This window comes from Mauremys reevesii, linkage group 23, assembly GCF_016161935.1.
Source record: "Mauremys reevesii isolate NIE-2019 linkage group 23, ASM1616193v1, whole genome shotgun sequence".
Classification (NCBI taxonomy): Eukaryota; Metazoa; Chordata; order Testudines; family Geoemydidae; genus Mauremys; species Mauremys reevesii.
In genome coordinates, this window is record NC_052645.1 from 5,732,560 (window position 1) to 5,755,769 (window position 23,210).

Consider the following 23,210-nt stretch of genomic DNA (forward strand, 5'->3'; position numbering starts at 1 on the left):
TGAGCTGTGTCTCTGGGTCACCAGATCACCGGTCGCTGGGGTCTCCATCCTCCAGGCCATCAGCCGGGGTCCCAAGTTCCCTCTCCAGTCCTCTGTAACAACAAACTCCCTCTCCCCTCACCTCGTTAAACCCATAACACCCAGGGAAACTGAGTTCCACTCCCTCTGCATGCAAACCACTGGAAAACACAGAAAAGCTAAGAAAACCCCCCACTTCGTCACAGAGATCAAGGACATGTTACAGATGGGTGTAATCCACCCCTCTAGTGGTTCTGGTTCCCAAACCAGATGGGGAAATCTGCTTTTGCATGAACTACCATAAGCTAAATGCTATAACTTGCCCAGAGAACTAACAATGCCACACACAGATGAGCTATTGGAGAAACTGGGACGTGACCATTTCATCTCTACCTTAGACTTAATTAAGGGGTACTGGCAAGTGCCGCTAGATAACCCAGCCAAGGAAAGGTCGGCCTTCATCACCCCTGTGGGGCTGTATGAATTTAATGTGGTCCATTTCGGACTGTGAAATGCACCCGCCACCTTCCAGAGACTGGTGGATAACCTTCTGGCTGGATTTGGGAATATGAAGTCGCGTACCTTGACGATGTGGCCATATTCTCAGATTCATGGGCAGAACACCTGGAACACCTCCAAGCTGTCTTCCAGTGCATAAGGGAGGCAGGATTAACCGTTAAGGCCAAAAAATGTCAAATAGACCTAAACAGGGTAATACACCTTGGACACCACGTGGGTCAAGGGACTACCAACTCCCTACATCCTAAAGTAAATGCTATCCAACATTGGCCTGTCCCTAAGTCAAAGAAGCAGGTCCAATCCTTCTTGGGCTTGGCTGGGGATTACAGACAATTTGTACCACACTACAGCCAAATTGCCACCCCACTAACAGACCTAACCAGGAAAAAACAGCCAAATGCAGTTCAGTGGACTAAGCAGTGTCAGAAAACTTTTAAACGGTTTAAGGTGGCCCTCATGTCTGACCCATACTAAGGGCCCCGGACTTGGACCAACCTTTCATTGTAACCACAGAAGCGTCCAAGTGTGGTGTAGGAGCAGTTTTAATGCAGAAATGACCAGTTCAATAATTCCATCCTGTCATGTTTCTCAGCAAAAAATAATTCTGAGAGGGAAAGCCACTGGTCAGTCTCAGAAAAAGAATGTTACACCATTATATATGCTCTGGAGAAGCTACACCCATACATTTGGGGATGGCATTTCCACCTACAGACTGACCATGCTGCACTGAAGTGGCTTCACACAGTCAAAGAGACTAACAAAAAACTTCTTCGGTGGAGTTTAGCTCTTCAAGACTTTGATTTTGAAATACAACACATTTCAGGAGCCTCTAACAAAGTGACTGATGCTCTCTCCTGGGAATGTTTCCCAGAATCAGCCGGGTTAAGATGTCCCTGTATTCTAAGTCACTGTAGTTCTTAAAAAGTGGAAAATACTGTGTAGTTCTTCATGTAATTAGTAGTAAAATTAGAGATGCATGTATCTTATTAACTCTGTTTTCTTAAACCTCCAGGAAGAAATCCCAGCCGGTGTGGACCAGACCTGAACCAGGCTGGCCTACATCATTTGTGATTTGGGGGGCTTGTGATAAACGAAGTGGAGGAGAGGGTAGCTCCCTTTTATGGACACCCAGCCAGCCAGTACCTATAAAGTCCTTCTCAGTAGCCATTAATTGCTCTATCTGTAAAGGGTTAAAAAGTCTCACTGCTCTGCATAGGAAAAAGGAAGTGAGTGGGCACCTGGCCAAAAGAGCCAATGGGAAGGCTAGAACTTTTTAAAATTGAAACAAGTTTCCCCTTTCTCTGGGAGAACAACCACAGACAGAGGAGAGGCAGACATGGCAGCTATGCTGCAAGAAGCTTGGGCCAGGTATGAAAAATCATTAGTATTATTCCTAGAAACTACTAATTTAAAACCCCATATTTATCAGGAAATGTCTAGGAAAATGCAATTAGGTTTATTCCTTTTATTTTGTTATAGCTTGTGGATTCCTCTGTGCTAACCCTGGTGCTTTTGTTTTGTTTGTAACCTTTAAGCTGGATCTCAAGAAATCTATTCTTGGTGCTTAATCCTTGTAGTTGCTCTTTTAAAATCTAGCAATACCCTGAGTTCCCAGATGTATTTTCTTTCTTTTTTTTAATTAATAAAATTTACCTTTTTTAAGAACAGAATTGGATTTTTGTGTCTTAAGAGGTTTGTGCACATGTTGTTTAATTAGCTGGTGGCAACAGCTAATTTTTTTTCTCCTTTCTCAGCTCTTCCCCAAAGGGGGGGCAAAAGGGCTTGAGGGTACCCCACAGGACAGAATTCCCAAGTGAGCTTTCCTGGGCTCTGAAAGGGATTCTACACTTGGGTGGTGGCAGCATCTACCAATCCAAGGTCAGAGAAAAGCTGTAACCTTAGGAGTTTAATACAATCCTGGAATGGCCAGTATTAATTTTTAGAATCTTTGTGGGCCCCCACCTTCTGCACTCGAAGTGCCATAGTGGGGAATTAGCCTTGACAACTGTACTGGAGGGTCAGTCCATCTGCTGCCTCAGCAGCATCCCCCACACTGTAGAGAGAATGTCAGTTACAGGCTACACAGCCAGGCTATGCCCCCTGCCCTGAACCCTGCTCCCAAATAGATACACTTAACTCTCCATACAGCTCCAGCACCCACTCATTGCCAGAATAGTCCCCACCAGCCCACGAGTGGGGGAATGGCAGTAACTGACTGGGCACCATGGTAGGCAGGGGTGGCTCTAGGCATTTTGCCGCCCCAAGCACGGCAGGCAGGCTGCCTTCGGCGGCTTGCCTGCGGAGGGTCTGCTGAAGCCGTGGGACCAGCGGACCCTCCGCAGGCATGCCGCCAAAGGCAGCCTGCCTGCCGCCCTCGCGGCGCCGGGAGAGCGCCCCCCACGGCTTGCCGCCCCAAGCACACGCTTGGCATGCTGAGGCCTGGAGCCGCCTCTGATGGTAGGGTCAGGGAGATGTCATAGAATCACAGAATAGAGACTTCAGGAGGTGTCTAGTCCAACCCCCTGCTCAAAGCAGGACAAATCCACAAATAAATCATCCCAGCCTGGTCAAGCCTGACCTTAAAATGTCCTTCCTCTGTACCCTGATTCAAATGGCTTCTGGTGCTGGATCCTAGAAGGAATTGTTCGGCCTGAGGCCCTCCAAATTCACAATGGGATGGCATGTAGGGATGCCCCAGGGAGCAGACGGAGTAACACTGCCCCCATATTGCTGAGCTGCGGTACCAAATTCTCAGCAGTTAGGCAGGGCAGTGCTCTCAGGGGAGCCCCCAGGACGCAGCAGGTGGGTGCTGGCTCCCAGAGGCTGGGGAGTGCTTAAAAGGGAGCCCCCAGGATGCAGCGGGTGGGTGCAGGCTCTCAGGGAATGGGAGGGTGCTCAGAGGGGAGCCCCCAGGATGCAGCGGGTGGTGCTAGCTCCCAGAGGAAAGTCCCCAGGAAGTAGCAGGTGGGTGCTGGCTCCTGGGGCAACAGGGTGAGGTAACCCACGCTAGGTATGCAGGCAGTGCTTTCCCCAGGAATTGAAATTAAGGGGGGTGTTCAAATTTACAGGGAGGGCGTCAGGGCCAATGAATAAAGTAAATTTTTTTTAGGATAATGCAAATTTAACAAAAACATAACAGGTCTAGACTTCTAAAAACATAATTTTTTTAAAAAATGTATTTAATTTAAATTGACTTTTGAAAAGTAAGCCATCATAGGATAAGAGGGAAGTCCTCTCATGGATCAGTAACTGGTTAAAAAAGATGGGAAACAGGGTAGGAATAAATTATCAGTTTTCAGAATGGAGAGAGATAAACAGTGGTATCCCTGAGGGGTCGGTACTGGGACCATTACTGTTCAACATACTCATAAATGATCTGGAAAAATGGGTAAGTAGTGAGGTGACAAAATTTGCAGATGATACAAAACTATTCAAGATAGTTAAGTCCTAGGCTGACTGCGAAGAGTTACAAAGGGATCTCACAAAACTGGGTGACTAGGCAACAAAAATGGCAGATGAAATTCAAAGCTGATAAATGCAAAGTAATGCACATTGGAAAACAATCTCAACTATACATACAAAATGAAGGAGTCTGAATTAGCTGCTAACACTCAAGGAAGAGATCTTGGAGTCATTGTGGATAGTTCTCTGAAAACATCAACTCAATGTGCAGCGGCATTCCCAACATTCTGTTTGCTTTTTAAAAAAGAACAGGAGTACTTGTGGCACCTTAGAGACTAACATATCTATTTGAGCATAAGCTTTTGTGGGCTCCAGCCCACTTCATCGGATGTAGCTCACGAAAGCTTATGCTCAAATACATTTGTTAGTCTAAGGTGCTACAAGTACTCCTGTTCTTTTTGCAGATACAGACTAACACGGCTGCTACTCTGAAACCTTTGATTTTTTAAGAAAGGGATAGATAATTAGAGAAAATATCATATTGCCTCTATATAAATCCATGGTACGTGTACACCTTGAATACTGTGTGCAGATCTGGTCACCCCATCCCAAAAAAGATATATTGGAAATGGAAAAGGTACAGAGATGGGCAACTAAAATGATTAGGGGTATGAAATAGGAGGAGAAATTAAAATGACTGGGAATTTTCAGCTTAGAAAAGAGATGACTAAGGGCAGATATGATAGAGGTCTATAAAATCTTGACTGGTGTGAAGAAAGTGAATAAGGAAATATTATTTAATCCTTCACATAACACAAGAACTAGCAGTCACCCAATGAAATTAATAGGCAGCAGGTTTTTTTAAAAAGCAAAAGGAAGTACTTCTTCACACAACATAAAGTCAACCTGTGGAACTCTTTGCCAGGGGATGCTGTGAAGACCAAAACTATAACAGGATTAAAAAAAGAACTAGATAAATTCCCGGAGAATAGGTCCATCAGTGGCTATTAGCCAAGATGGGGAGGGATGAATGGTCTTAGCCTGTTTGCCAGAAGCTGGGAATGGGCAACAGGGGATGGATCACTTGATGATTCCCTGTTCTGTTCATTCCCTCTGAAGCACCTAGCCTCGACCACTGTCAGAAGACAGGATACTGGGCTATATGGACCATTGGTCTGACCCAGTATGACCATTCTTATGTAAAAAATAATTATAATAAAAATGTTTAGTATAGAAACTCCCCAACATAATGACCTCTCAAGATAGCAACAATGTGAGATACCGGTAACAACCTTGGCAAATAATGAATTTGAAAAATCTTAGCCTAATAGGAAACATATTTATATGTTTCCATTCCCAGTCACAAATCTAGCATTCTGGAGCAAAGTCACTAAAATATAGTCCAACAAACAAATGTTTATTTAACGTGCCCCTCACTTTTCCCTCCAGCGCACCCCACTCACCAGTGTTGTCCTTGGTCAGTGGAGACTCAGAGTTCAGAGGTGCTTTCACGTGAGTACACCTCCCAGGTGGGGGGCAAGAAGGCACCTTGCTCGTTCCTCCAGCTGCTCATTGTTCACTCTGGCCACGGCTGTTCGTTGTGCTGCCATTCACTCCACCACTCTGTTGCCAATGGCCCTGCACAGTCACCTTCTGCTGCCACCTGCCACTGTGACCTCTGGGAATTGGTCTCTTGAGGTTCCAGCCCTCAGTGATTTCAGCTCAGCTCTCAGTGGGGGAACCTGATTGCTAGTGCAGTCTGGGCTGTCTCTTCCACAGGAACACTGTCCCACAGCAGGACTAAGCACTTAGACCTGATTATCAGCGATTTCAGCTGCAGTGGGCACTTAACAGAACAAAGGACTAGCTATGGAGCCTAATCAGCTCTGTCTTTAAACAGTGGAAAGGGACAGGTCCCCACCCTCTCTTTTGATGCCCTCAATCAGCACAGGATAAGTACAGATCTACTGCCATTTACTCATACAATAAGAACAACATTTCATTCCCCTCCACCCCTCATTCAAGTGATTTGTAACCCAGCCCCAGCCAAAATCTATCACTTGGGCAACACAGCTCTGTTTGCTGGCTACCTAGGTAGATTAGGTGTGAATGTAAATACAATCTGGTCCTGAAGCCTTTCCCCCCAGCCCCCAGCTCATCACTAGCTGTCAGGGAAAGCTCATTTAGACTTTGCTTACAAATCATCATTTGAAATTATTAGGTTGGCCAACATCACTGAAATGAATGCACTGACACTCATAAAAAACAACAGCTGTATAAGGAAGCTAGTCAACGTTCATACTTTTCAAATCTATTATACTTTCAGATACTCATATTTTATCATATACTGTATATGCTTTTAAAGTGTGTATTAATGTTTCAATTTCAATTCAAATTTCCAAAAAGTCACTAAATTGGCATGTTTCAGAGTAGCAGACATGTTAGTCTGTATCCACAAAAAGAACAGGAGTACTTGTGGCACCTTAGAGACTAACAAATGTATTTGAGCATAAGCTTTCGTGGGCCCACTTCATCAGATGCATACAATGGAACTTACAGTGAGGAGATATATATACATACAGAGAACATGAAAAGGTGGGAGTTGCCCAACCAACTCTAAGAGGCTAATTAATTAAGATGCGCTATTGTCAGCAGGAGAAAAAAAACTTCTGTAGTGATAATCAAGATAACCCATTTAAGACAGTTTGACAAGAAGGTGTGAGGATACTTAACATGGGGAAATAGATTCAATGTGTGTAATGGCTCAGACATTCCCAGTCTCTATTTAAGCCTAAATTGATTGTATCTAGTTTGCATATTAATTCAAGTTCAGCAGTTTCTAGTTGGAGTCTGTTTTTGAAGCTTTTCTGTTGCAAAATTGCCACCTTTAAATTTGTTACTGAATGGCCAGAGAGATTGAAGTGTTCTCGTACTGGTTTTTGAATGTTATGATTCCTGATCTCAGATTTGTGTCCATTTATTCTTTTGCGTAGAGACTGTCCGGTTTGGCCAATGTACATAGCAGAGGGGCATTGCTGGCACATGATGGCATATATCACATTGGTAGATGTACAGGTGAATGAGTCGCTGATGGCGTGGCCAATGTGATTAGGTCCTATGATGGTGTCCCTTGAATAGATATGTGGACAGCGCTGGCATCGGGCTTTGTTGCAAGGATAGGTTCCTGGGTTAGTGTTTTTGTTCTGTGCTGTGTGGTTGCTGGTATTTGCTTCAGGTTGGGGGGCTGTCTGTAAGCAAGGATAGGACTGTCTCCCAAGATCTGGGAGAGTGAGGGATAATCTTTCAGGATAGGTTGTAGATCTTTGATGATGTGCTGGAGAGGTTTTAGTTGGGGGATGAAGGTAACGGCTAGTGGCATTCTGTTATGTTCTATGTTGGGCCTGTCTTGTAGTACGTGACTTCTGGGTACTCTTCTGATTCTGTCAATCTGTTTTTTCACTGTAGCAGGTGGGTATTGTAATTTATGAATGCTTGATAGAGATCTTGTAGGTGTTTGTCTCTGTCTGAGGGATTGGAACAAATGTGGTTGTATCTTAGAACTTGGCTGTAGACAATGGATCGTGTGGTGTGTCCTGAATGGAAGCTGGAGGCATCTAGGTAAGTATAGTGGTCTGTAGGTTTCCGGTATAGGGTGGTGTTTATGTGACCATCGCTTATTAGCACAGTAGTATCAAGGAAATAGACCGCTTGTATGGATTGGTCTAGGCTGAGGTTGATGTGGGATGGAAATTGTTGAAATCATGGTGGAATTCATCAAGGGCTTCTTTTCCCTGGGTCCAGATGATGATGTCATCAATGTAGCGTAAGTAGATCAGGGGCGTTAGAGGATGAGCGCTAAGGAAGCGTTGTTCTAAGTCAGCCATATTTTGATGTTGGCATACTATGCGGGTACTCATAGCAGTGCCACTGACTTGAAGGTATATATTGTTCCCAAATGTGAAATAGTTGTGGCTGAGGACAAAGTCGCAAAGTTCAGCCACCAGGTTTGGCATGTAACTAGTTCACAAAACTGGGGGGTGGGGGGGGTTGGGGAAATGTAGGGGTGTGTAGGGAAATCACTGTATGCAGAGCAGCAGCCAGGCTAGGGCTACGGGCGCCACACTAGTCCGCAGGGCAAAGCGTGGGCAGGGCAACTCGCACCCGGTGCTGAGCCTGAGCCGTGTGTGGGGACAGGGCTATACAGGCCGTTACTCCCGGAGTCTAACGATATCAGGGCAACGCGACAGCTAAGCCGCCGAGGCGACCAGGTCCGTGGCACGTGCCCACGGCGCGGGGAGGAGCTTGTCAGACTGGCCAGAGAGGGCAGTGCCAACAGCAATGATGGCGGCGGTTGCCCTTCCGCTCGCCGGGTTTGAAGCCACCGGAAGGAGCGGGCTGCGCCTGCGCCGCCCCTCGCTAAGCTGGGAGCCGATTGGCTGGAGCGCTGCGCGAGCCCTGAGTGTCGGGCTCGCTGACTGGGTGGTTGCTTGTGGCGCGCTGAGGAGCTGTTAGTGGCAGGAGCCGAGCGTGTCTGGCGGGGTGTCCGCAGCAGCTGTAATGTGGAGCAGTCACGGTGAGGGTGCGATGGGCGAAGGGTCTGGCGGGGGTGATGGGGCGGCGAGGTGGTGTAGTGGGGGAGGGGCTGGGGCGATGTGGGGAGGGGCTGGCGGGGCGGCGAGGTGGTGTAGTGGGGCGGGGCTGGCAGGAGGGGAGGGAATGGGGTGAGGAAGCGGGGGAGGGGCTGGCAGGGGGTGATGAGGGTGGGTGGTGGGCTGCACGAGGGGGTGATGTGGTGGGGCAGGCAGTGGGTTCCGCTCTCCTAGTTGTGGGTCTGGCGGGCAGGCATGTGTCTCTCCCTTGTGAGGTGCCTGTACATGGCTGAGCCCAGGCTGCCGACCCCCATGATGCTGCCCTTCTCCATGGCCTGTTGCCTGGAATCCCCATGATCTCGGCGTTCTGGTGCCTTCTCTGAGCTGTGGTGGGGTTTGGACTTGAGTGCAGGTTAAAAATACAGGAGGCTGGGGAGCAAGGCTTGGGGGTGGGAAGAGTGTTCTCCTCCTGTCTTTCCTGATGGAATCCTCTCAGCTCCATGTTATTTATGGCTGTGGAGCCAGCTCATTGTCAATGGTGCCAGCACTCACTGTTTTATCACAGTCTAATAACATTTGGAGCTCTTTTAAAGCTCCAGTTCCTCAAGTTATGTGAACATGTGAGAATCTGCTGCGAAACACCTAAAATTATGACCCCAAAAGCTGAAAAATTATAATGTAAATACCCCCCCACACATTTTTTTAACTATATTTTGTCTAATTTTAAGCCAATTGCATGCCTTTTTTGGGTGTAACTTGTGGCTTTTGAACATTTGGGGTTGGCAGCACTGCGTTATTAACCTTGATTCTTTCCCCTCTCCCCCAGGTGGCTTTGAGAGTGGCTATGGAGGGCATGCAATTAGTGGAGGATACACTCAGTCCCCAGGGGGGTTTGGATCTCCTGCAGCCACCCAGGGAGAAAAGAAACAGGTATGTAGTGCTTCCTAGTCCAGATAAGGGTTTGAGAGAATAGGATAATAGCCCACAAATGCCTGGTCATACTCGGGAGCTCCCCTTGGGGGTTTTGGTCTCTACATTCTTGTCATGAGACTGAGAAGGATTATCTACACCTCTCCTAGCACAGAACAAATTGTGCAATGTTAGGAACAAACTTCCCAATATATCATTTAATTGGGAAGCAGTGATGGGAGGAGTACAACAGTCTAGGAGCTACCACTGATTTGGTTTGTGAGTTTGGGCAAGTTATTTTTTATACTGTACTTTGGTTTCTCCACTCAGAATAGATATTTACCTCATTAACAGGATGTTGCTGCTTAATTAAACTTTGCAGCTGTGCTATAGCTGCAACCATCATTTTATGACTACTAACCTGGTTACATCAGACATGGCTGAGCTGCGTCCACTCTGCGTTTTTACCTCCACAACAAAAGAATGTATAAAATACTCCTTTGTCTCAACACCTACCATGTTGCCTACTGTGTTTGTATCAGGGAAAACCAGGAGAGCTATTCCATATGTTCTCAGCAGGGGATAATGGAGCATGAAGGACATGCATCTGGACCAATACCAAGAGTGCATAGGGAAAGCTGTAACGAAGGAGGAAGACAGGCCAACTCTGTTACACAAACTTAGTTAGGCTGTCCCTTCTACGCAGTAAAAAAACAAACCCAATGTTATCCCTTGGTTGTGGAAGACAACCGTGTGCCAGCCTAGGCCACTAGGAAGGGCAGCACATAGTTAACTGTTGTGATTCCTAAGAGTATCAATTGTGAGTGATGTTAGGGGGCTTATTCCTTCACCCTCTCACTTCCTTCTCGCATGAACAGAGAGCAACAATACCCGAAGTCCGAAGGTGCAAACAATTCGATGTTTATTAGGGTGAACTTCCAGCAAGCATGATTCCAGTTTCCTTTCTCAGTGTCCCCCTTCCCAGCTCTGACACCACAGAGTCTTGCCTGTGTCCCTGTTCCCATTCCCCCTCTCCTTAGCGAAACATGATTCCAATTCCCCCATCCCCATTCCCCCCCCTTACTTCCTGATTGACTGCAGACTGTATAGTAAAACTTGAGTTCTGCTTAGCTATACCTTAACCAATCATTTTACTGAAATTTAACTAACCAATCCTAACATGATTATTTAACCAATTATAGCCCACCACCTTAATTGGTTTACACCCAACAAAATTAATTATACAGCAGACAGAAACAATCACAGAACCAGACAGAGATTATGCAGACAAACAATAGGGACGGGGAGACTACAGTGATAGAACAATACAGAAATGAGGATTTCACATCCCAGCTATCAAACTAAGTTTCCTTTTACATCTTTTAGGCTCTTCCCTCTTTAGGTGATAGGAATATCAGGACAGGATTGTATTCCTAACAGCCCAATAGCACCTTATTTCAGTGTAACTAGTTTGGAATGTGAGGATGTGACCATACACTTCCCAGTTTATGGCTGCCTCTGCTGCTTAGCCGAAGGCCTTAGCCTAAGAACAGGGCTCAGACTGTCACAGTAAGAGAAGGCACTTACACAGACACAGTGATTTTGATTCTTTCTTTTATACCTCTATAACTAGCTTAGTGATAAGAATACACCTAAATTCTTAAAGTATAGGCCTTTGCAGACAGGCCTGAATATCTATATCCTAACAGGTGAACTCAAACCATGGTTCGAGCTGCCTGTGGCACTAACTGGTCACAGACTTAGTTAAAAATCATAATGCTGACATGGCCTCAATATTTGTAAATCACTTTGAACATTTCAATCTCAACATGAGTCAGCAATGCTATGCTGTTGCAGAAAAAGCAAATGCAATTTTAGGCTGCATTAACCAAGGCATAGCATGCAAATCACAGGAGGTGATGGTACTGCTCTACTCAGGGCTAGGCCTCAGTTAGGCCTCAGCTGGAATACTGTGTCCAGTTTTGGTCACCAGTGTATAGAAAGGATGTAGAGAAACTGGAAAGGATCCTGAGGCGAGCAGCAAAGATGATCACAGAGGTGTTATATAAGCAAAGGCTGAAGGAACCCAGTATGTTTAGTTAGGAAAAGAGGAAATTGAGGGGAAACAATGATAGCAGTCTTCAAATACTTGAAAGACTGCCATAAAAAGTTGAACAGTTGATCTCTCTTGCCACAGCAGGCAGGGCAAGAGGTAATGGGTTTAAACTACAGCATAGCAGATTTAGATTAAATCTCAGGAAAAACTTCTTAACTGTAAAAACAGTAGGACAATGGAACAGACTGCCTAGAGAGGTTGTGGAAGCTCCTTCACTGAAGGTTTTCAAAAGGAGGCTGGAGCCATCTGTCTTGGATGGTTTAGACACAACAAATCCTGCATCTTAGCAGGGAGTTAGACTCACAAGATGACCTTTGTGGTCCCTTCCAACCCTATGATTCTAGCTGGACCTTTGGTCTGATCCAGTGTGGCTAGTCTTGTATTCTTATGATTTAAAGTGCTTTGCTGAGAATTAACTAGAACAGTGTTACTTTTTTATGCTGACTTCATAAGAAACATATAAAGGTTATGGAGACACAGTCTTAGTCTTCAGGTAAAAGTGCTTTTAGTGCCTAACTTACACTTGTTAAAGTCTTATTTGTGGAAAAATAAAATTTCTAGTTTTGTTTTTTCTTTTTCAAAGATCAAAAGGTGAAATTTTCAGTCTTCTTTAAATTCTCTTTTGCAGCGATCTCGTTCCCAGAATATCGTGCCGTGTACAGTGTCTCAGTTACTTGCTGCTGAGCAGATTGATGAGACATTCAAGATCCGAGAAGTGGAGATCTCTCAAGTAAGTGAAAAAGGCTGCTGAGTAGGTATTTGTTGCCCAGATGGGTGGGAGGGAAGGTGGTTGTGTGTAAGTGTTAAATATTAAACTTCTTTGGTCCTAAGTTTTTTCCCAAGTAAAATGATCTCAGTTTCTTTTCCAATGCAGGTTGTTATCATGGGGATAATCAGACAGGCAGAGAAAGCACCAACCAACATCCTCTACAAAATAGATGATATGACTGCAGCCCCGATGGATGTCAGACAGTGGGTTGATACTGATGTAAGCACCAACTGGGGTTTAGGGTTGAGACGATAAGTATGAATTCTGATACTTTCTGTCCAGGAATGATGGAGGAAATAGTATTTACCTTGTAAATGTAAACTAAGACCATAGTATAGCTAACCAGCAGGACTAGAGACTGATGTCACACGTTTAAACTCAATTAAATATCTCACTGACTGCTTTTTTTTAAACTGAAAAGACACCAAAGGCCCAGATTCCCATAGGTACTTAGGAACTCATGTCCAGCATTTAGGTGCCACCAACAGTCTCAAAACTATTGTCCAGCTGCTGCCTAACCCTGTAGGTGCTTATGTTTCCGCTGACGAGCATGTGCAAAGCCACCCAGTCCTGACACCACCCCACAGCTAATGAGCAGCTCGAAGCCCCTTGTTCAAGCCAGAATCCCAGAGCGATTCTCAAATTAGGTTTTCTCCTATCTTGCCAGAGGAACCCAGTCTGGCAAGTGTGCTCAGAGTATGTCTAACCCTCTCAAAAGACTGGGGGTGGGATGGGGACAGAAGCAAGTGAAGAATGTTCCAGGCTTGGGTGTGTGTGTCCATCTGTCCCAGTTAGGTCAGGACTTGGGAGATACAAGTTTGAATCCCCATTTTGCTTGATGTGAAGTAGGGAATTGACCCTGACTCTCCCACTATTGGTTATAACAGGGAGGGTGTTGTCTCTCTGGCTTTTTGTGAAAGGGCTGACCTGGCTTGGGGGCCTAACTCCAGGAGAAGGCTCATGGTTGAGAATCCTGAGCGGAGACAGGTGCTTCCCTCTGGGCCATAAGCCCTGCCTCTTTCCTTTGTATTTCACTCTTGGCTGCCTTAGACATCTCCCTGCTCAGCTTGCTGGCTTCTGAGAATCCCTTTCTTAAGTGTGTAACTCTCCATACAAGATGTGAGAAGCCTGGGTGTCTAACTCAGGGGTGAGAATTCCACTAAGTAGCAGGGATCTAGGAGTCCATCCTTGCAATGCCTGGGCAATTCCTTTGTGAATCTAACTGCAAATGCCTGATCTGATTCCAGATATGTTGAGGTACTTCTTAGTAATACTTCCTTTGAATAGGTCTATTGAGCACTGGAAAATTCTCCTTTACCTATTCTGTTATGGAGTCTGCTTTCCTTCTCTGCATATGCTTATTGCATGGGAGCTGTTTGTGTTCTGAGAACAGACTAGATCCCCCAGTGGATAATTTGGCAGTATCAAAAGAGACTTGTTATCAGTACTTTATCTGACCTATGCAAACCTAGAAGAGCATCCCTCACGCAGGGATATTTCGTGTTCCTGGGGAATTATTCTCTTGGACTTCCAACATTGTAGTATATATCCTTCCGGATGTTGATGATGGGGCAAGATTCTTAAAGAATGTTGTTCCTTAACCAAACTGAAGAAGTCAGCGTTGAACACCATGAGCATGTCTTCCTCTTCCCCTTTTTAAAAAATAAAAACACTCCTGGTGCCTCTGGGGACTTAGTTTGATTTCCTGCTGGTGTCATGCATGGCTGTGCTTAAGCAAGCCTAAAACATGTACACTGACGAGCTGCTTGTCTTATTCTCACATACACTAAGCCAGTTTGTTCTCAACCAGGGGTATACGTAGCGGTACTGGGCAGTACATCAGCTCATCTAGACATTTGCCTAGTTTTACAACAGGCTACATAAAAAACACTAGCGAAGTCAGTGCAAACTAAAATGTCATACAGATAATGATTTTTGTTTATACTACTCTGTATGCTATACACTGAATGTTCCAGGCTTGGGTGTGTGTGTCCCTCTGTCCCAGAATACCCAGTAGTTAGGTCACTCATCCAGGATGTGGGAGATACAAATTTGAATTCCCACTTTGCCTGATTGGGTATAACTGGGAGGGTGTTGTGTCTCTGGCTTTTCGTGAGAGGACTGAAATGTAAGTATAATATTTATATTTCAATTGATTTATAATTACATGGTAAAAATGATAAAGGAAGCAATTTTTCAGTAATAGTGGCTGTGACACTTCTATATTTTTATGTCTGATTTTGTAAGCAAGTAGTTTTCAAGTGAGGTGAAACTTGGGGTATGCAAGACAAATCAGACTCCTGAAAGGAGTACAATAGTCTGCAAAGGTTGAGAGCCACTGCACTAAGCTTATCATTTGAAGAGATGGAATCCCTCTCTATCCTGACACCACTTATCTTAAACTAAGACATGTCTCTAGTTGCCGTAGACTCTCGCATACCGATAGAGTAATGCAGGCTGGCATTGACTGATATTTAAAAGTGAAGTTACAACATATAACTACAGGCAATACCTAGCTAAGGTGAGCAAGTTTGAGACAATTAGACGCTGTAAACTTGAAGTGCAATAAGCAGAATAAAAGGCGGTTTTATGTCTGCCCCAAGACCTCCAGTCAATGTATATGGCAGTACAATTGCATCTTCTTGCACAGAACATTTTTTTCTCTTGTGTTGCTGTATGAAGGACCTTTGAAATGGGGCAAACTGACTGTATGGACATAGTGTAACTGACTAAACAAAGTGCTGTGAAATGCACAATGTAAACAAATAGAGAAGTATGTTTTCTCCTACTGTTAAAGCTGCAGTGATCATTAGGGTTACTTGAAACAATAGTAGGTAAGAAAACTTCCAAACAGGAATGTGTGACTTTTTTAAAAAGATGGGGTGTCTCTCTTTTTGTAACTTGATTTTGCTAATAACTGAGAGGGGAACTAGAAAGACCAAGAAAATCTTTTTTTTTTTCCCCCCTCTCTTTGTAAGGAGGCAGGCAGTGAGAATGTTGTGGTGCCCCCAGGAACTTACGTGAAAGTGGCTGGTCATCTTCGATCATTCCAGGTAGAATCCTGTTCTTTACTTGTATGACTACTTCTAAATAGCGAGGCTGAAGTGATTGCTGAAGGTGTGATGCGCCCTATCTGCTGTTTCTAATAGAGCCTGCCTAGGGATTCTGTTGCATCCTATCTGGGAGCCTGATTGTGTTCCACCCATGTCTATAGCAGCTCCATTGGCTTCAGTGGGGCTTGATCAGGTCCCTGGTGAAACACAGTTCAGAGGCAACATTTAATTTTAGACAAACCTTGTCACTTACCAGCACAGCCAATGCCTGCCTTCAGGAATCTGTTTCCAACTTGGTTACTAACTATTCTGCCTTCTTACAAACGTTGCATTAATAGATGCCCATTCCAGGCACCCTGATAACAATTCATATCAACAAACATATCACCATCCAACATGACATGAACACCATTCATTTTTATCACAGGTAGGTAACTAGTTACACCCACCCCTGCCACTGTATCTGCAGTAGTAAACTTCAGGGGAAAATCTCTCCCCTCAAACTGTCCCCTTCCCAAATGCAAGAGAGAGAAGAGAACCTTCCAGTCATGCTGTGTGGCTCAGCAAGGTGTTTCCTACTGACTAAGTAATTGGCTCCAATATCTAATCTCTCAGCATCACTTTGACCTCTCATAATGTCACTCATATGATGCTTTTGTTTGTATGGTAGTAATTCCCAGAGGCTCCAGTCAGGTTACTGGGGAACCCATTATGCTAGGCACCACACAGATGCATGGTCCATGCCTCAGCAAGACTGCAGCTGAAGAAAGGAGCTGAACAGTCGTCATTTCAGTAACGTAATAAGCACTTATATGGCACTGTATGTGTAAAGCACAGTACAGATACTAGTTTGCTTGAAAGCAAGCTGTGCATTTTTTCCCCCTCAAACTTCTGACTCTGTCTTTATCATCTAGTCCTAAAAGAAAAGGCACTATTTTGCCCCTCCATGAATACAACTTTAAAAAGGGGATGAGTTCTAATTCTCTCTATAGTATTAACACTGCTTTTAAAGGGGCACTGATATACAGGACTTTCCAGGATTCTCTGCTGTGGACAGCCACTGCTATCTTGTCTGTACAGTGCTATTGAATTGGTGTGGTGTTATATCTTTGAGATAAATTACTCCCATGAAGGTCTGACACATTCACATAATGTGAATCTGTTCCTGGAGAAGTTTCAGGTTAGGGCTAACTTCAATAACTTTGTCACTGATTTTATAGAAACAAACACTGTTCCCATCACTGTCCCTCTGCTCTTTAGGGCTATGGTTGCGATGTATTTTTGCAGACATATTAAATATGTTCCTAGTGTTGTAATCTTTCCAATTGCTTTTTTTCCCTCTCCAAAAGAATAAGAAGAGCCTGGTAGCATTTAAGATCATGCCACTGGAAGATATGAATGAGTTCACCACACACTTATTGGAAATTGTCAATGCACATATGGTCCTCAGAAAAAGCATCATGGTATGTCCTTGTATCTCTTCTCTGCTCCAGCCCTTATACAGAACAATGTTCCAGGCTGTCTCCATAAGAGGTTCTTGGAGGAAGTGGGGTTTAATGTGGCAGCATAGATAACTTCAGGAAGTAGGAGGTTGCCGTGATCATGATGCAGTCACCCTGGCTTCCCCAGAGAGATTGTTGCCACTGCGGTACAGCCAACTTCCAGTAGTCTCTGTTTGGGATCACTCTATTTGGATCAGACAGAGACTTCTCTTAGAGGAGAGTCTATTGATAGAGATTCTCTAGGTTCTAGTCAGGAGGAGAGGATAGAAGAGGATAAAGTATGGGCCAGATCAGACGAGAAACATCACATAAAAAAGAATCTGACACAGCAGAAAAGAGCAGACAAATCAACAGTGACAAGTTTTTAAAGTGCTTGTACACAAATGCTAGAAGTCTAAATAATAAGATGGGTGAACTAGAAATCTATTGGAAATATATTGGAAGGACAAACAGATTGTGCGGGGGGTGGCACTATATGTGAAAGAAAATGTAGAATCAAAAGAAGTAAAAATCTTAAATGAATCCACATGTTCCATAGACTCTCGATGGATAGTAATTCAATACTTTAATAAGAATATAACAGTAGGGATCTATTATCGACCACCTGACCAGGACAGTGATCCTGATGATGAAATGCTAAGGGAGATTAGAGAGGCTATCAAAATAAAGAACTTGATAATAGTGGGGGATTTCAATTATCCCTATATTGACTGGGTACATGTCACCTCAGGATGAAATGCAGAGACAAAATTTCTCAATACTTTAAATGATGCTTCTTGGAGCAGCTAGTACAGGAACCGACAAGGGGAGAGGCAATTCTCGATTTAGTTCTGAGTGGAGTGCAGGCTTTAGTCCAAAAGGTAACTATAACAGGACCGCTTGGAAATAGTGACCATAATATAATAATATTTAACATTCTTGTGGTGGGAAGAACACCTCAACAGCCCAACACTGAAGCATTTAACTTCAGAAAGGGGAACTATGCAAAAATGAGGGGGTTAGTTAAACAGAAATAAAAAGGTACAGTGACTAAAGTGAAATCCCCACAAGCTGCATGGACACTTTTTTCAAAGACACCAAAGAGGCCGAACTTAAATGTATACCCCAAATTAAAAAACACAGTAAAAGAACTAAAAAAGAACCAGTGTGGCTTAACCATGTAAAAGAAGCAGTGGGAGATAAAAAGGCATCTTTTAAAAAAGTCAAACTCAAATCCTTGTGAGGTAAATAGAAAGGCGCTTAAACACTGCCAAATTAAGTGTAAAAATGTAATAAGAAAAGCCAAAAAGGAGTTTGAAGAACAGCTAGCCAAAAACTCGGAGGGTAATAACAAAACATTTTGTTAAGTACATCAGAAGCAGGAAGCCTCCTAAACAACCAATGGGGCCCCATGACAATTGAGATACAAAAGGAGCACTTAAAGACAATAAAGTCATTGCGGAGAAACTAAACAAATTCTTTGCTTCAGTCTTCATGGCTGAGGATGTTAGGGAGATTCCCAAACCTGAGTCATCCTTTGTAAGTGACAGATCTGAGGAATGGTCACAGATTGAAGTGTCACTAGAGGAGGTTTTGGAATTAATTGATAAACTTAACAATTTACCAGATGGCATTCACCCAAGAGTTCTGAAAGTACTCAAATGTGAAACTGTGGAACTATTAACTATGCTTTGTAACCTGTCCTTTAAATCGTCTTCTGTACCCAATGACTGGAAGATAGCTAATGTAACGATAATATTTTAAAAGGGCTCTAGAGGTGATCCTGTCAATTACAGACTGGTAAGTCCAACCTCAGTACCGGGCAAATTAGTTGAAACAATTGTAAAGAATAAAATGGTCAGACACATAGAAGAACATAACTTATTGGGCAAAAGTCAACATGGTTTCTGTAAAGGGAAATCATGTCTTACTAATCTATTAGAGTTCTTTGAAGGGGTCAACAAACATGTGGACAAGGGGGATCCAGTGGACATAGTACTTAGATTTCCAGAAAGCCTTTGACAAGGTCCCTCACCAAAGGCTCTTACGTAAATTAAGTTGCCATGGGATAAGAGGGAAGAGCCTTTCATGGACGGAGAACTGGTTAAAAGACAGGGAACAAAGGGTAGGAATAAACGGTAAATTTTCAGAATGGAGAGGGGTAACTAGTGATGTTCCCCAAGAGTCAGTCCTAGGACCAATCCTATTCAACTTTTTCATAAATGATCTGGAGAAAGGGGTAAACAGTGAAGTGGCAAAGTTTGCAGATGACACTAAACTGCTCAAGATAGTTAAGACCAAAGCAGACTGTGAAGAACTTCAAAAAGATCTCACAAAACTAAGTGATTGAGCAACAAAATGGCGCATGAAATTTAATGTGGATAAATGTAAAGTAATGCATATCGGGAAAAAATAACTCCAGCTATACATACAATATGATGTGGGCTAATTTAGATACAACTAATCAGGAAAGAGATCTTGGAGTCATCGTGGATACTTCTCTGAAGACATCCACGCAGTGTGCAGCAGCAGTCAAAAAAGCAGACAGGATGTTAGGAATAATTGAAAAAGGGATAGATGATAAAACGGAGAATGTCTTATTGCCCTTATATAAATCCATGGTACGCCCACATCTTGAATACTACGTACAGATGTGGTCTCCTCATTTAAAAAAAGATATACTGGCATTAGAAAAAGTTCAGAAAAGGGCAACTAAAATGATTAGGGGTTTGGAACAGGTCCCATATGAGGAGAGATTAAAGAGGCTAGGATTTTTCAGCTTGGAAAAGAGGAGACTAAGGGGATCTGATAGAGGTCTATAAAATCATGAGTGATGTGGAGAAAGTGAATAAGGAAAAGTTATTTACTTGTTCCCATAATGTAAGAACTAGGGGTCACCAAATGAAATTAATGGGCAGCAAGTTTAAGACAAATAAAAGGATGTTCTTCACACAGCGCACAGTCAACCTGTGGAACTCCTTGCCTGAGGAGGTTCTGAAGGCTAGGATTATAACAGGGTTTAAAAGAGAACTAGATAAACTCATGGAGGTTAACTCCATTAATGGCTATTAGCCAGGATGGGTAAGGAATGGTGTCCCTAGCCTCTGTTTGTCAGAGGGTGGAGATGGATGGCAGGAGAGAGATCACTTGATCATTACCTGTGAGGTTCACTCCTTCTGGGGCACCTGGCATTGGCCACTGTTGGTAGACAGGATACTGGGCTGAATGGACCTTTGGTCTGACTCAGTATGGCCGTTCACGTTCTTATATGTTCTCTATCTTATTACTGTGGCCTTGAAGTAGCTTGTGACCACAGCTTTTTTATTCTGTAATTTTAGACAACATCAAAAACGCCTCAGTCTCTGGGCTCCTTTGGTATGGGTGATATGGCAAGCTATGGATGTGGCAGTAATGTGCCAGTGAATGGACTTACAGCACATCAGAGTCAGGTATGTGTGAACAGTAACTTGCCTTTACAGTAATACAGCGATCAAGATGCATGGACGCTGAGTAATGTCGAATGCAATGTGATACAGGACAAATCAAAGTTTAGTTATTACATAAAGGTCATATTCTATCTATCTTTTTTTGTAACCCTTCCATTGACTGGTGGGAGTTCAGCCTGAAGATAGTAAGTAGTGCTAAACTTATGGCAGACTCATGGACTGCAACTAGAAATGGAATTCAACTCTCCCTGTGGAAGGAATATGTCATCCTCCAGTAACAGGAAAAGTTGCAAGCATTCTGCAAACGGAACGAATACATTTGTGCTCAGTAATAGCAACATCCATGGAGTGGAGGCAATGCTGTCTGGAGTTTTTTACCTAAGTCTGTGGGAACATGAAATGGAGGAGTCTGCTGTGCTCATGAGTGTACTGCTAACCATGTCTATAACTTCTTACTTTGTCAGGTGTTAAATTTGATTAAAAGCTGCTCTGATCCAGAAGGCTTGAGCCTGACGGAGCTGAAATCCCAACTACATAACATCAATATGACAACAATCAAGTAAGTATATAGAGACAAAGGATGTTCTGGAAACCAAAGCTGTCCTCCCTGAACCTACTTAGTTGTACCTGACAAATGGAGAGTGAAATAAAGAAATGCACTGGCTCGCTGTAGGACGCAGGAGTGGTGGGACTCCAGATATTGCCTCATGTATCTTAATGGATGGAACAGTAGTGAATGTTGGGGCAAAGATCCCATTAATTCTTTCAGGTCAAGAATCTGCTTTTTCCTTAGCATATGGTGCATTGCTACACAGATTAATTCTGTCACCAAGGTATTGGTGGGATACTCACTCGCATCCATTATTTACAATAGAGTTTAATTTGAAAAGATTTCTGTAAAACAGAGGTGCCCTGTTAGCAGGTAGCTGTCACAGAATGACTTCATCTGAGGACTTAACAGGCTTAAAGGTGAATTCCAGAGATCTTGCTAAAAACTCAACTTATCTAGGAGTATTCTCAGGAAGGGATGAGTTTATCCAAGACAGAACATCACTGTCTTTAAACAGTTTGATATCCTGAAATGTTTACTTACTGTGCACTCTCTGGCTCCTCTGCCACAGCAATATTGCACCCCCTGCCCTTTCCTTCCTCCACATTTACATAGAAGCAAGAGCTATTATCTTCCCACACTTTCCTTTCACACTGACCAGTTTCTCATGCTTGATGTCAGCCCAGATCTAAACATTTCTTAAAACTTCAGAAAGATGAGCTGAGTAGTTGGAGTTGAGTGGGACACCGATGAGCTGTATCAGCTTGTAATAATGCTGTTTTTATATTTGTGTAAGTTACTTGTGACTGAAAGTAGTATGGACAATGTGTCTGTTTCTGTTACATATCTGAATTTGAAGCCCATTTTGCATACCCTGGATATCAGGCAGAATTAATTGGGGTGGACTTGCTTCTTACCCTTCCCCCCCCCCCCCCCCCCAAAAAAAAAACAAACCCAGCCTCCCTGAGTATTGGGAAGGTGTTGGGGCTCAGCATATCATTTTAGATCTTGCCATTTTCTATATCCCATCTCATTTTGCAACAGGCAGCCATAGCTACTTCCTCTAGCTGAACAATGTTAAGTGGTGGTGTTTTCCTCCCATAGTTGGCAGGGGCTAGAAGCTATTAGGTGGGCCACGTAGGCTTTCCCTTGGGAAGGTGTGTGCTCATCCTAAATAACTTTGTTTCCCTTTGACACACGGAGCAATTTGGCTTGCTGTGGAGAAAGGGCTGCTGAAGCATTTGCATGGGATGCTGGAGGAGAGCAGTGGCAATGATCTGAGGACATGCACCCCAGAAAGAAGCTGTTGATAATGAAATGGTTGTTTTTCCTTCCTCAGGCAAGCGGTTGAATTTCTTAGCAGTGAGGGACACATCTATTCCACTGTGGATGACGATCACTATAAATCTACAGATGCTGAATAAAGGTGCTTCTGAGAGTTGCCCTATCTTGCTGGGTTTGGTTCCATGCAAGCATCAATCTATGCTGCACTTACAGTACTATGCGTACATGTCTTAAAGTAGCTCTACCAAGCTTTTCTCCGCAGAAGGTGATCTCTGCTACTTACATCCCTTGAAAGCTGCAGTTACTCTGTGAGCATCCAGAATTCTCAAAACAAGAGCAGCAAAGTAAATGTACAGTATTCCCCTAACCAGACTCAAATAATATAATGAGACAGTGACTAAAGCTTAACCAGGTTTTCAGGGGAGAAATGACCTCCGTGTGAAGAACTGAAAGCTTCAGAGCCTTTGTTCATCTAGTATCCATCTCGTATAGCACCACTGGTAAGGGGGCGGGGGGGAGTGGGTCTGCCCAGCCTCGTCACTGGCAGATTGTTCTGAAATGGCTTCTCAGCTTGGCCAGCCTTCAGCCTCTTTAATTGATAAAGGTGGGATATTCTTAGAGAGCCTGCCAAGGTACAGTGCTTAAGACTAGTTGTCTACTTTCTGCACTTCTTACAACTATATTTGTATTACAAGATGATCCTGTTAATGAAACTTTTGATATTCAAATAAAGCTTTTTAGTTTGGGATGGATGTGCTTGCGAGATGGAACTTACTCCTGGTATATTCCCTGAACTGAATAAACAGATCCTGTACTTTCTCCTACTGAGATGGCAAATGCATAAAACCTTTGGAGTAAACTTTTTTAAAGGGTTAAACTTTCACAAAAATGTGAATACCATAGAAGGGTCAGAAACTAAATGTAACACTCCAGGATTTTTGTCTTTATTAAAAACAAAGATAACTTCAGAAGTCCTAATTCTGCTGATGACCCATGTGGAGCTCACTACACAGTTCATCATGTTGAACTTTTTTTCCCTCTCTTTAAAAATAATAATTTCCTACTTTAAAATAA

The 23,210-nt window shown here is 43.6% G+C and overlaps 1 protein-coding gene across 1 annotated transcript; it reads left to right on the plus strand.

Moving 5' to 3' along the window:
• Nucleotides 1–8,335: 8,335 nt before the first annotated feature.
• On the plus strand, nucleotides 8,336–22,888 carry RPA2 (replication protein A2). The gene is made up of 9 exons (XM_039511357.1): nucleotides 8,336–8,512; nucleotides 9,355–9,458; nucleotides 12,182–12,283; nucleotides 12,428–12,541; nucleotides 15,301–15,375; nucleotides 16,725–16,838; nucleotides 20,195–20,305; nucleotides 20,767–20,861; nucleotides 22,192–22,888. The coding sequence occupies exons 1-9, from the start codon at nucleotides 8,497–8,499 to the stop codon at nucleotides 22,274–22,276; spliced, it is 816 nt and encodes a 271-aa protein (XP_039367291.1). The 5' UTR covers nucleotides 8,336–8,496; the 3' UTR covers nucleotides 22,277–22,888.
• The last annotated feature ends 322 nt before the right edge of the window (nucleotides 22,889–23,210 follow it).